We start from the raw sequence: 15,339 nt of genomic DNA, 5'->3' as shown, positions 1-15,339 counted from the left end.
CCGCAGACAGAACAGCGTGAGCTTTCTCCGGGCCCTCTCAAAAACCGCGGTGGCGGCCGCCAGCTCTCGGAGCCTCTTCTGACGGCTCAGTGGAAGAGCTCCACTCTCCAGTCACCGCCCAACGCGGTGGGACTCGTCGCCGACCCAGCTCCTCCGCAGGGGGCGTGAGGGGCGCCACCCAGCTCCGCGGAGGTAGGAGGAGGAAGAGGCGTGACGTCGCGGGAACTCCCACACGACGTTGCGTGACGTCGCGCGAGGTCCGGGCGGGGCGAGCGTAGCCGGCGGCCCTCGGGCCCTCCCCCAGCGCTGGAAAACGCGGGCTGCCCCGAGGGGGCGGCTTGGCTGCTGGCGGTGTGGCAGATTAGTGAGGGAACGAGCAGAAAAGCGAACGGCCGTCTCTTCCCCTCTCCAGAGCGTGCTCGCGTTCCTGCTGGGGCTTTCGAGAATCTCGACGCAATCTTGCAAGCCGTGAGTAAAAGGAATCTTTTTCCCCGACCCAAAGCGCTGGGTCCTAGCGGGCTATTTCCGGTCTGGAGCTGCCGGCTGACCGAAGGCGTTTGACCCCGGGGTGGGGATGGCTGTATGGCGCTGGGGCTGAATCTGAGGAGTCGGCTGGAGCCGGCCTGAACTACGCAGGAGGCAGACCGGATTGCGGACGACCCAGCGCTGAGTGCTGTTTCCGAGTCTTCGCACCAGCTGAGAACTTGCTTGCCGGCGCCGGGCCCGCCACGCGCATGCGCCGACCTGCGCCCGGTGTCGCCGCGCGCGCTTCCGGCGCCAGTCGTGTGGTTTGTTCGGCGGAGCGCTTTGGCGAGGGCGGACCGCCAGCCCTTCGCGGTGCGGGAGGAGGCTGATGGCTAAGGGTCCTGGGATGGGAGCCACTGGACCTCTGCTCTGCTCGTAAGAGCAGCAGTCAGAGTCACTATTCAGTTTGTTCAGGGCCCTTGTGTGAACTGAGGAGCGGCTCTTGCCTCAGCTAAGAATGTGTGTGGTGTGACAGGAAAGATCTTCTCTTGAGCACCTTCAGTGTGGTGGTTTGTGGTTTACATTGCAACAGGAGGCACAGAAATGTATTAAATTATTGCAAACTGTTGAGCCCTGGATGCAACTTGAGAGGCAAGATGCACATTTTTGAGAAATTATTCGTGCAGCGAATAACGGTTCAATATCAAAAGAAATGCCAGCAAAAAGTGGCTAAGCATGCAAAATAGATTGGAGAGGGTTTCAAGTTTCGAGTTGATGTGGAATACAACAATATATTGAACCAAAAACTGGAAAGCGCCCTGAAATATTCTTGACAACAAGCATCTAGACACACAGACACGCACACACTGTAAAAGAGCAAGGAAGATGACTGCCATAAGCTGTTCAATATCTGAACAGCTTAGTATTGATAAATTGTTATGTGGGGGGAAAAAAAACACTTAACCTTTTTATTACCCCTGAAGGTAGAATAAAGGAAGCTTATCTTACACTATTGGTTTTAAACTATTGAATGCTAAAATATACAATTTTAAATTGTTCATTAAAGTAACTAAAACTTTGTTTTGAACTTTTTGATTAATAAAAACAATTAACATTTTTGTTTTGTTTTTTTTGCTTCTTAGGAGTATTTTGGAGTTCATTGGCATCACAACTTGAGTTGCAGCAGCGACGTGGCCGTAGTAGACGTGTCCTAGCAATGTGACCTCGGACGAGTCACTTAGTCTCTTAAGCCTGTTTTCTTAAACTCTAAAATGAAATTAATAATATCAGTAGTAGCTGTTTTATACAATGTGAAGATTAAATTAAAAGGAAATATAAAACAGCACACTCCATGGTACATAGTGAACACTTAATAAATGGTGGCTTTTATTGACAGTAGTATAGACCCATTGATTTATCTTTTAGATAAATAAAAGATAAATTTAGATAAATAAAATTTATTTAGATAAATTTAGATAAATAAATAAATGGAATTTATTTAGATAAATTTTAGATAAAATTATTTAGATAAATTTTAGATAAAATTATTTAGATAAATTAGATAAAATTTATTTAGATAAATTTAGATAAATAAATAAATGGAATTTAAATTTAAATTTATCTAAATTTAAATAAATTTAGATAAATAAAATTTATTTAGATAAATAAAACTATTTAATAAATAGTTGAATACAAGCCTCTTTAGAAATTAAAAATAATTTCCTAATATTATGTAAAATCTAGTACTTGTTCAATTTTCACTGATTATCTTTAAAAAAAGTGTAATCACAATTTTTGAAAAGCTTAATAAATGTATTTTTATTTCTTTAGTGTTTTATAGTTTACCAAGTGGCTCTGCACATAATATTGCTCCCTTTAGACATGCCCTTGCTTATCTTAGCCTCTTCATCAGAGACCTCAGGAAGTGGTTAGTAAAAGACACTTAAATCCGTTTGGGCACTTGTTAGCAATGGTAAGGCATTGACTAAGGAGCCAGATGTGAGGGTTAGTAGATTTGTTAATCATTTTATTGTAATTTTTTAGTAGTAGCTAGTTAATGGTTTCAGTTTAAGAACACATATTACAATATTTATTAATCCACTTGAACTTAATAGCCTGTTGCTTCCTTGAGGGGCTACACAAATAATAAACTTAATCATTCACCTTTATTCTGAGAGGCACAAAATAGCTTTACCCATATTTGCCTTGTTTTTAGATGTTTCCGTATTCATAGATCTTGGCTGTGTCTGTATCTTGCTCACCAAATTTCATTGTTATGAGAAAGCTGTTCAGAGACTCGTGTTAGTCAGTCATCTTTCTTGCTCTTTTACAGTGTGTGTGTCTAGATGTGAATGCTTATTAAGTCAAGAATATTTCAGAGTGTTTTCCAGTTTTTGGTTCAATATATCGTTGTATTCCATATCAACTCAAAAGTTAAGAAAGCAATAAATTCTTTTAGAATGGGGAAACAGTACTGACCATGAATGATTACAAACCTCTCTATATCATAGTCCTTTCAATTAAACATAATGTAGGTAATTACTTCCTCATAGGCGGAATAAGAAAAAATTTGCCTGAAAGAGTAGCTTAACTTAAGGCCAGGTAACTGAAATTGGGGCTTTTCTCACCATACTCATCTTTTTTCCTCACTTCCACCCCCTCAAATTCTAAAGTGATTGATCATAGGTAAATAAGGAAAACTTGAGATCAGCTGCCTGGTCTTGAAGTCATCCTGATTTCAAATTACACAAAGATAAATGCAGAATTCACTTATGTTGCAATCTGTTGTTTCAGGTATTTGAACTGACCAAAGACAACTTCAGACCTGTATAATGTAACAGAAAAGGTCAGAAAACATTAGGCAGTAGAAGTGTGAGCATATTAAGTAAGATGAACGTCCCGGGAAGCAGTTGTGGAAGCCCTAGTTCTACAGATGTATCTAATGACTTTAAGGATGTTTGGACAAAACTAAAGGAGTGTCATGATAAAGAAGTACAAGGTAATTTTTTTCTGAAATACTTGTAGCAGTATTCTGCTGAGACTATAATAATAATAACTAATTTTTATGACAGTTCAAAGATCTCATTTTTAAGGGACCTTTACTATTCCAATTTTGGGTGATTCATTTTTATGGTTGAGTTGTTGCTTTTTGACTACAGACAACTAACCACAGAATGTAGCTCCTGCACAGCTTGTAGTTACTTGTAATATGTATGGTGTGGTGGAAGGGGCATAGAAATTGTTGACCGAAGATCTGGATTTGAATTCTAATTTCATTTATGTACTTGCTCTGTGATCTCAGCAAGTTACGTAACCTCTAAACTTAATTATCTTCTGTAAAATTATTTGCAGGATTGTTTATTGACATAAAAATACTACCTAAGTCATTCAACAAACCTTCAGAATTTGTATCTCAGTGCTTGGGTTTGCCACCAAGCCCTGAGACCCAAAAGTAAATGGCAGTTTGCCTTCAAAGAGCCTGCAGTCTGGTAGAGAGAGAGTCATGTGAACAGATAATTAACAGTATAGTGAAATAAGGGCTAAAAGGTTTATATGAAATGCAATGAGCATACAGAGAATTGAGCTGTTGCGATTAGGTTGAGTATATAAATGTTATATATGATAGTGTTAAAATGTACTATTAAAAGCTAAACTATTAAAGGTAAACTCAACGTCTGATAGTAAGCCTTAATATACCTATCTAATTCTGTGACTTTCATGTAATACATTTCCCCCATGTGTGGGAAATGCTTCGTATTACATTTGTTTCTTGATTACCTACTGCAACCATAGGTTAATACTACCGTGCTTTATAGTTTTTTTCTTTTCCCTCAGTTGAATAGCTTTCTCTTTTTTTAAAATTGAAGTATAGTTAATTTACAATGTTGTGTTGGTTTCAAGTGTACAGCAAAGTGATTCAGTTACACATATATATACATATATGTATTCTTTTTCAGATTCTTTTCCATTATAGGTTATTACAAGATATTGAATATAGTTCCCTGTGCTGTATAGTAGGTTCTTGTTGTTTACCTGTTTTATATATAGTAGTGTGTATATGCTAATCCCAAACTCCTAACTTATCTCCCTCCACCCCACCCCACCCCCAGTCCCCTCTGGTAATCATAAGTTTGGTTTCTTTGTCTCTGAGTCTATTTCTGTTTTGTAAATAAGTTCATTTGTATCATTTTTTTTGGATTCTACATATAAGTGATATCATATTTGTCTTTGTCTGGCTTACTTCACATAGTATGATAATCTCTAGGTCTATCCATGTTGTTGCAAATGGCATTATTTCATTCTTTTTATGGCTGAGTAATATTCCATTGTATATATATACCACATCTTCTTTATCCATTCATCCATCGATGGACATTAGGTGCTTCCATGTCTTGGCTATTGTAAATAGTGCTGCTATGAACATTGAGGTGCATGTATCTTTTCAAGTAAGAGTTTTCTCCTGATATATGCCCAGGAGTGGGATTGCAGGATCAACTGGTAACTCTTCTTTTAGTTTTTTAAGGAGCCTTCATACTGTTTTCATTTCCCTAATGATTAGTGATGTTAGCTTTTCATGTGCTTATTGGCCATTTGTGTATCTTTGGAGAAATGTCTATTCAGGTTCTTTGCCTGTTTTTTAATCATATTGGTTTTTGTTGTGGTTGAAGTTCTTTGTATATTCTGGATATTAATCTTTTACCTGATATATGGTTTGCAAGTATTTTCTCCCATTCTGTGAGTTGCTTTTTCACTCTGTTAATTGTGTCCTTTGATGCATAGAAGTTTTTAATTTTGATATAGTCTAATTTATCTACTTTTTTCTTTTGTTGCCTATATTTTTGGTATTATATCCAAGAAATCATTGCCAGATCCATTGCCATTAAGTTTTGCCTTGTGTTTTCTTCTAAGAGTTTTATAGTTTTAGATCTTATGTTGAGGTCCTTTTTCCATTTTGAGGTGAATTTTGTATATGGTGTAAGGTAAGGATATAACTTCATTCTTTTGCTGTGGATATCTAGTTTTCCAGCACCATTTGTTGAAAAGACTGTCCTTTCCCCATCGAATGGTCTTGGCACCCTTCTCAAAAACCATTTTTTTGAGAAGGGTGCCAAGGCTCTATTGTAATTGGTCTGTATGTTTGTCTTTATGCCAGTACCATATTGTTTTGATTATTGTAGCTTTTTATTAAGTTTTGAAATCAGGAAATATGTGACTTCCAACTTTGTTCTTTTTCAAGATTGTCTTGGCTATTCGGAGTCCCTTGAGATTTCATATGAATTTTAGGACATATTTCCCTACTTCTGCAAAAAAACATCATTGGGATTTCAATAGAGATTGCATTGCATCTGTAGATCACTTTGAGTAATGCTGACATCTTAACAATATTAAGTCTTCCAGTCCATGAACATGAGACGTCTTTCCTTTTTTAAATTTCTTTCAGCAATGTTTTGTAGTTTTCATCATACAAATCTTTCATCTCCTTGGTTAAGCTTATTCCTTATTTTGTATTGGATGCTTTTGAATGCTATTGTAAATGGAATTTTCTTAATTTTAGATGCTATTGTAAATAGGATTTTCTTAATTTCCTCTTCAGAGTGCACGTGGTTAATGTAAAGAAACACCACTGATTTTTGTGTGTTGCTTTGTATCCTACAACTTCGCTGAAAGTTTCTATTTCTTAATTGTAGTTTTTGAATTCTTAGCTGAGAAAAACATTAGAAACTCTTTAATTTTATTATGGAAGGTTGGAATTCAACTACATCTGCTACTCCACTTACATCTGTTACTGCTCTATTACGCTCATTCTTTGATAGATTTTTCTGATCCATGTTTCCATTAAAACTCTCTTTCAGCATATTAGAATTGCTGATGCAGTCAGGGTACATTAGTGTTCGGTTAGAAATCCAGGTGTCAATGAAGTTATTATTGTTTTATCCATTTTTTTTTAATTTAAACTTTTTTTTCTAAAATTGTGAAAACACAAAATAAACAGCAGAAATTTACCCTCTTCTCCCCACACACAAACAGGTAACCACTTTTATTATCTTTTGTGTGTGTATTTTTTTTTAAATTTAAAGTTTAAGACTTTTTAATTTTAGGAAATATTGTACATTTATAAAAGTAAAGAAAATAGTATAATGAACTCCTATTTACGCATCACTCAGCTTCAACCGTTATCAGTACACAGCCAATCTTGTTTTACTTATTTTGCATTTGCATCTTTATCCCTCTTCCACTCAGTTACTTTGAACTTTCTGACATAATTTCATCTATAAATACTTCAGTATATTCCAGTAGTCTTTTTTAACAAAAAATTGCCATTATTATACTAACAAATTCTTTAATGTCATCTTATACCTATTAGATGATTATGTTCAAATTTCCCCAGTTATCTAAAATGTCTTTTTATAGTTGGTTTGTTCCCATCTGTATCTAGAAGAATTCTCCATGTTGTGTTTGATTAATATATCTATTGATTATTTTCAGTGTAGTTTTAGTTTATGTTTCCCTTATGAATGAGATTAAGCATCTTTGCTTATGCTTGAGGGTGATTTGTATTTCTTTCTTAAGAACTGTTTATATACCTGATTATTCTTTGGTTGGCCTTTTCCCTATCAATTGATAGGAGCTGTTTATATGTGAGGCAGATTAGTTCACTTCAAATATTTGAAAGTTTAGAAATTCAAATTTGTTGTTAGTGATAAACATCTGATTTTTAAGTGACTGTGCTTGTGGTCATATGTTCAGGGACAAATATGAGTATTTTACATTAATTCTGCTCTTCATTTGACTACACTGTTTTCCCCCAGAAAATGTAGTGTGAAACACTGAGGAAGTATTCTGAGTTTTAGTACTGACTTGCTATTCATTCAGTGAGCAGTTATTGAATTATATGCTGAGAATGGTAGCAGTTGCTGAGAATACAACAGTGAAGAAGACACAGTAGGTTTTGGGGGCATTGTATTCATCCTCTTTCGGAAAATATTTATACACTGTAGTTATATAATGAAATGATAGCAAAAATAATCCAGATACAAGATATTCTTATATTGTATAATGGCTACACTGATAATAACAATGTAATCAGCTACGTGCACTTTTAAAACTGCAAAGGAATAATAACATCTCCCAACTTCTGTTGAAGAGAAGCCATATCCTCCTCTTGGTTTATAATATTGTGACCCCAGCATGTAAGTTTACCAATAGGAACAGTTTCAAGTTTAAACTATTATAGGAGCTATACACTATGAAAAAGCTTATTCTTTGTGACCTGGAGGTAAAGCAAATACAATATCTTCAAATGATTTAAATAGGACCAGATGTACTTGAGTTTTTAATTAAACATTTAACAGAGAAGAATTAGCATTCTGCCATCTTCAAGTATAAGGTTAAATTCTTTATCCTTTAAATGATTACTTTCTGTTGTCTTATAATAAGACATTAAAATTTTAAGAAGATCATTAAAATTTTATTATGCAGAGTCCCTATCTTACTCATCTTTCTACCTGCATTTCCATAGGTGAAAGTGCTTGGTACATAGTAAGAAGTTAGTAAATGGTATCTGAATGAATTGCATAGTTTAGCTGCATCAGTGAAACATTTTCTTGAACATAAGTTTTTTAAATCCCATAATATATGAAAATATCAAAATTTCATATCTCTAAAACCCTGAAATGCTTTACTACCCATTTACTTTAAATTTTCTATTTTTAGATGATACTGTAGAAAGTTGGGAAAAGAAAAATAAATCACCATTTTATAGGAATGGCATTTGTTTATTCTTTCCTAGTTTTAAAAGAAATGCATGTAGCTTATTGTATTCTTGTGTTCAGTGTACATACTGTTTTATATGTGACTTATTTTTGCGGTTATTTCATTACTTAACCAAACTGCTTGTTTTTCATGTGGTACATAATCTTCATTTTAGAATTTTTAGGCATACCCATTTAAAACTGGGACAGTTTTATTTTTTAGGCTCCTAATTTAACAAGGATAAAGTATTTGGCAGCTTTCTTCCTCATGTTCATTGGTGTTTCAGGGTCTTCAGGAGACCTCTATGATGAGGAAGCATCAAGAAAATAAATAACATATTGTTTGATAAGAACAATATGCTATTCATCAGATTACAGAACATATAAGACTCACAAATATTACATAATGGATAATTTCTTTTTAAAGTGTGTACTCCTCATGGCCATACTCTTAGTAGCCATCACACTCGCAGGAGCATTAGTTTATATACATGGAAAAACTTTAAGGGAGGAATACAGAAGTTGTTGATGATTTTGATTAATATCTATGTGCTTTATGAATGGTAGGTATTGGATATATGTTTGAGCTGATGAGAGAAGATAACTTCTGGCATATTATAATATATTGATCAGGCTACTTTTGCCAATTTCAAAATCACTTATGGTTTCTTAAAAGTTTTAAATGATCGTGCACTAGTTTTTAAAAATTAGTATGTTATTTAAAAACATTTTGGTTGGGCCCAGGCAAATTTGTTGAAAGGAAGACTTTTTTTGACAGTCCCTTGTCAATGTGTTCCAGATAGTTCCATATAAAATTAGATCCTGTGACTCTGTGATAACATCAAAGACATGCCTAAAGGGTACTTAATTTTTTTTTTAAAGTAGAGGATCCACTTGGAGAAACCAGTATAAGAGGCTATTTGAAAGACGTCAAACATGGACTTGTCCAGACTTTGCAGGTTTTGAAGTATACATAGGAATTAAAATTCAGTCATTGCTTTTAAAACTTCGTGTCAGGTTAAAAAAAAAAAAAGGGAAAGAAAAGATATGAAGGTAGTACCTGAGTTATATAATTTTTCTTAGATACGCATAAGAACTTAAATGCATCTGAACTTGTTTGGATACAATATTTTTTTGCCTTTTAAAATCCCTTTCAGTATCAGGTTTATTATTAAAAAGCACAGGTAATAAGATGGAATTTAGAATATTTTTCATAATGTCACCATTTTAATAAATGGTTTTTGTCCACGCTATGTTTTACCATCAACATCTCATCTAGTAATGTTTTCTATATCTGGTAAATAAGGTAATCAATTTCATAGAAAACTAGGCAGATTTTTGAGGACAGAATTGGAGCCCCATTGAAGAAACGGAAAGTATAGAGGCTCTAATATGACAGGATAAATATTTCTTGATTCAGTTTTGGATTGCTCCATTTATTTTCTTAGATGTTTCATCAAAAATTCCAAAAACATAACATTCATATTAAGACTACACAAATTAGCAATGAAAGGAATTGCAAGTAATTTTGGTCCATAACATCAGTGTCCTAGTCATTAAGAAAGGCTAGTCGTCAGGAAAATGCAAATCAGAACCACAATGAGATATCACCTCACACCTGTCAGAATGGATATCATCAAAAAGAGCACAAATAACAAATGTTGGCGAGGATGTGAAGAAAAGGGAACCGTCATACACTGTTGGTGGGAATATAAATTGTTGTAGCCACTGTGGAAAAAAGTATGAAGGTTGCTTAAAAAACTGAAAATAGACCTGCCATATATGACCCAGCCATTGCACTCCTGGGTATATATCCGAAAAAAAACAAAAACAGTAATTCGAAAAGATACATGCACCTCAATGTTCATAGCAGCATTATTTGCAGTTGCCAAGATATGGAAGCAACCCAAGTGTTCATCAGGAGATGAATGGATAAAGATGTGGTGTATATATGTACTCAGCCATTAAAAAAAAAAAAAAGGAATACTACTCAGCCATAAAAAAGAAATTTTGCCATTTGCGGTAACATGGGTGGACTTAGAGGGTATTATGCCAAGTGAAATAGAGAAAGACAAATACTGTATGATGTCACTTATATGTGGAATCTAAAAAATACAACAAACTAGTAAATATAACAAAAAAGAAGCAGACTCACTCAGACTCAGATACAGAGAACAAACTAGTGGTTATCAGTGGGGAGAGGGAAGTGGGGGGCAATATAGGGTAGGAGATTAATAGGTATAAACTATTAGGTATAAAATAAGCTACAAGGATAGGGACTTCCCCAGCAGTCCGTTAACGCAGCAGTGGTTAAGACTCCGCACTCCTATTGCATGGGGCTTGGGTTCGATCCCTCGTCCGGGAACGGAGATCCCACATGCCGCACAGTGCGGCCAAAAACAAAAACAAAAGGATATATTGTACAACACGGGAAATATAGCCAATATTTTATAACAACTATAAATGGAGTGTAACCTTTAAAAATTGGGAATCACTATATTGTACACCTGTAACAATATTATACATCATTTATAATTCAATAAAAAAAGCACTATCATTAACTCTCACATGTTATTTTCCATTTGTGTTAATATAAATTCGATAATATCCACAAAAAATTAATTTACCCATTTTGAGATCATTAAATCTTAAGAGTAAACTAAGCACACCTTAAATATGGCTGCATCTCATAAAGACAAGTGTCTTTACTTTGAAGTTGAAATAATTGATTAGGCAGTTACAGGAATACTAGTAGTTGTGTTTTTGGTAGAAGCTTAATTCTTTGAGCTATATATAAAGCCACTATTTATCAAGAAGTGTTATTAGGCTTACAATTTATAATTCAGAACCATAAATAACTTGTTTTACAGTGACAGTACATACATATATGGTTTATTCTGGGTAGCAAACGAGAATGAGTAAAAATTAACATAGCAATGATTTTTATTTTGTTTATAACAAATTGAATTCTTGGCTTATTTCTGAATTCTTACTTAAATTTGTTTCTTGTATTATGTTCGTGACTACCCATATGGGCCCTTAATTGTTTCATTTCTTTGAAAATTCACATACACGTTATAAGGTTAATTGTAGTGCAGCGCTTTTGGTTTTTTCAGCGCTGTTTCCTCATTAGGTGTCTCAGGTTGCCAGTGTTACAATCCTAAATACTTTTTTGAACAGACTACCTGTTCATACAGGAGCTGCATTGTTGTATAGTCTCATTCCTTCCGATGGGTGTGGAGCAGGATTAAAGCACACTTTATAGGGGTTCTAATTGTGGATGCCTAATTGACTTGATGAATGGCAAATGCTAAAATTTAAACACACATACATACACATACACACATAAACCTGTTTCAGGGCTGATCTGCATGACAGAACAAATGCCTCACAGGTGTTGAATGCTTACAAGATAAAAGAGTAGTCTTTCCATATTTCCCAAGAATTTTCTTTTGAAGTTTATAAGGATTTTCTGTCTCATTGTTTCTTTTCTTAAAATGCTTTATGGCAATAATCCATTTCATCTTGGGTGCACTCTTCACTTCTAAAGGCGGACCTGAGTTTTAGAATTGGCCAAAATTAAAAAACAAGAAAATCTAAAAGCAAGTAAATTTTCACACACTTTGGGAAGGGTAAAAGAGTGAAAAACTGCTGACTCTAGTCTTTGGCCTAGTAGGGTCACAAGTTCTTTTCTTAATTCTTCAAGAATGATTTGATGCTTTACTAAGTACTTTCAAGGCCTTGTGAGTTTGTCATCATTACCTGAAAAAGAAGGAAGCTTCTCTAGCTACGAACTTGACAGATGGAAAAGATTTTTTTAAAAAATCAAAAGATCACACCAGTTTTTATTTTAAACAGTGAAAAACTAATGTTTCCCTTTATTATAATAATTTACATTTTAACAGTATTCCAACTCTTAGGGTAAATATTTTTCCATATTTTTTTTTTTTTAGCTTTTCATTTTGAGCTTATTGTAGATTCACACTGTAGTATATACCCTTTACCCAGTTCACCCCAGTGGTAACATCTTGTATAACTATAGTATAATAGCACAACTTAGAAATTGACATTGATACAATTTATCAATCTTATTTAGATTCTGCTACTTTTACATGCCCTCATTTGTGTGTGTGTTTTAATTCACTAACGTGTAGATCCCTGGATTACCAAGGGTCCCTAATGCTAAGTCCCCAACCACCTTCCTCCCACCCCAACCCCTCCAGCTCCTGGCCACCCATAATCTGTTCTCCAGCTCTATAATTTTGTCATTTTAAGAATGTTATGTATGTGGAATCACATAGGGTGTACTTTTGGGGTTGGCTTTTTTTTTTCCAACTCAGCATAATTCCCTTGTAGTCCATCCAGGTTGTTGCATATTTTAATACTTCTTTCCTTTTTATTGCTGAGTAGTACATGTGGTACAAGGATGTACTGCAGTTTTGTTTCGTTTTGTTTTTTTTTAACAGTTCACTCACTGAAGGATATTTGGGTTGTTTCTGTTTTGGGCTGTTATGAATAAAGCTGCTGTGAACATTTGATTACAGGTTTATTCATAACATTTTATTTATTCAAATTATAGGCCATAGAAATGAGGGTAAATGTATCATATCAGTTGGACATTTCCTAGAGGTGAAATTTGAGATATGGCGCAAAAGTATAACTAAAAAATTCTCCAGGGCCTTTATTTTTCCATAATAACTGGATTTCCTGGCATTAAATCCTTACCTCTTGGGCAGTAAGAAAAGGTGACTTCCCCATTAGTATCTGTATGACTTTTTTTTTTTTTTAAACATCTTTATTGGGGTATAATTGCTTTACAATGGTGTGTTAGTTCTGCTTTATAACAAAGTGAATCAGTCATACATAAACATATGTTCCCATATGTCTTCCCTCTTGTGTATGACTTTTAATTTCATCCCTAGTCAGCACCAGGGAGGGGGAGATTGTGGAGAAATGTATAGGTCTGTTTTCTAAAACTCTTACTTACCTAAATAATGTTGTTCAAACAGATAATAAAAAATCCTGTTCTTAGAAGTGACAAATTTATTAATGTTTCTACACAAATTATATGGAAAGATTTTCTAAATGTATAACTTACTAGAATCCATAAACTACCAAAAACAGTCAATGTTTAATTTTTCAGAAATTAGTTAACTAATAACCATTTATTGGGGATTAACTATGCCCCAAATAAAAGAAATTCTTAAGTAGATACAGAATTTTAAAACTTTCTAGGCACTGTTTTTAAAAGTGAATATAATATCCACAAGTGGGAAAATTGTAGAATAGTAAAAAAATTGGTTTAGGAATCTGAAAATGTAAACACAGAAGTTTTTCCCCCCTTTTAATAATCACATTGCAGAAAATAGCATAGAGAAAATAGAGAACCAAATAGTTTAGTGTTGCTAAATAGACTTATTCTTTTTTACTTAATGATTTTAATAGCTGTGTATTATTCTGTCTAGTGGTTACATCATATTTTACTTAAACTCGTCCCTATTTTAAGCATTTTATATTTCAATACATTGTTTAATATTCTTTGTGACTGAGTTTCTCTATAGTTTGGATTATTTAGGTTAGAATCCAAGATGTGGGATATTGATGAAAAAGAGTCCTGTTATATATCTCTAGCTTGCTTTCCAAAAGAATTGTGCTAATTTATAATACCTCCTGCAAAGCATGGCAGTGTAGTTTTACAACACTTTTATCAACACTGGGTATTATAATTTTTATAATTTTGCTAAGTAATTTTTTGGGTTTGGATTTATATTGCTAGTGGTGTTGGATATATTTTCATGTTTGTTTAATGGCTGTTTTTCTCCTTTTAATTATTGTTTCTGAGACTGAGGAATGTCACTCTTATTTTGTTCATATCCTTTCTTGCAGTCTCAATGCTCATCAGCCTGCTTTCTTAACAGTAATTACCCAAGTCCCATAGGCAGTGGTCTTCTATTTTGTATTGGACTCAATTAAAATTAAAAATACATATAACACATGTAATACATATCTTGAGCTAAAAACAGTACTGCCTTATGTTAAGTACTTTTTTGTAAGCAATTGTGTTCCTAGTCCCGGACTTCCTGACACAATCTGTTTTAATCCCAGAAGATTTGAGCCTACATAAGCACTATTGCTGTTATCAAAATACATAGGCTATGCCAGAACATAAACCTTCATTTATAGTGAACTTCTAATTATATGCTTGCCCATGCTATTGGGAAGTAACCCACTTTAGGTGGAGAAAATTTCATTCTATTTGGCTGTCATACAATAGACTAAGAGCAATAATGTTGCAAATACTCTTTTGTGACCTAAGGGTGCAAGTGAGGGAAATACACTTTTCAAACTAATGGGACCTGGCTCATTGTTCAGAGGCCAGGCTCAAGTAACTTAATAGTGTAGCATTAGATTCATAAAGAAACTTAGATTAACTGCTTTTGAAACGATAAAATGTATAAATAAAATACTGAGGATTTTTTTCTTTTTCAGGTTTACAAGTAAAAGTAACCAAACTGAAAAAGGAACGAATTTTGTAAGTATCAGCATATATAACACTGATGTCCTATTTATAAAGTAATTGATATTGATGTCCTATTTGAATTCAGTGTTTTATTTATAAGGAAGTTAGCTTTACTTAGTGTGGACCTTGTGTAGTTGACAGCAAGTTATTCAAAATTCTAAAGGAAAAAGAATAATTTTGAGTATAATCTTAGTTAATATTTGTATATATTTATATTTTAACATAATTTTAATATGTGTATAATCTTTTTCCTTAAAATATTTATTAAGATGGAAACTGATCTATAAATCATTTTGATCTGTTAATGGCATTTTTTTCTCAACTATGATTGATACCTGGAATTTAAGATACTACAAGATGGGGAGCAGAATAAGTCTGGGATTTCTAACTCATATAAGAAATGGGAACTAAATGGATATTCTGAGACCCCTTTTAACTAATTTGAAATTACCAGCAGTTCCCCTGAATTGTTTTGGTTATTAAGCCCAGAATCAGATCTGATTTTCTAAGTCAGGAGCAGATTTTACTCGCGGTTCTTTAGACCTTCCGCATTCAGGAATCTGAAACAGATGGCATAATAGAATGTTATTACTCATAACAAAA

The 15,339-nt window shown here is 34.3% G+C and overlaps 1 protein-coding gene across 2 annotated transcripts in view; it reads left to right on the top strand.

The window, feature by feature from the left end:
• Positions 1–333: 333 nt before the first annotated feature.
• Positions 334–15,339, top strand: part of RBBP8 (RB binding protein 8, endonuclease) — an 81,090-nt gene continuing 66,084 nt past the window's right edge. The window contains exons 1-4 of one of the 2 annotated variants that reach the window (XM_079942373.1): positions 339–468; positions 1,608–1,819; positions 3,259–3,463; positions 14,706–14,748. In XM_079942373.1, the coding sequence (XP_079798499.1) occupies positions 3,355–3,463; positions 14,706–14,748 (152 nt within the window). In that variant the 5' untranslated portion in view covers positions 339–468; positions 1,608–1,819; positions 3,259–3,354. Of the gene's footprint in view, positions 469–1,607; positions 1,820–3,258; positions 3,464–14,705; positions 14,749–15,339 lie in introns of both variants that reach the window. The other variant, XM_079942372.1, reaches the window with a different exon arrangement.

Source organism: Stenella coeruleoalba (assembly GCF_951394435.1).
Source record: "Stenella coeruleoalba genome assembly, chromosome: 14".
In the NCBI taxonomy this organism is placed as follows: Eukaryota; Metazoa; Chordata; class Mammalia; order Artiodactyla; family Delphinidae; genus Stenella; species Stenella coeruleoalba.
The sequence above is the reverse complement of the archived record's forward strand: the minus strand, read 5'-3'. Positions and strand labels throughout refer to the sequence as shown.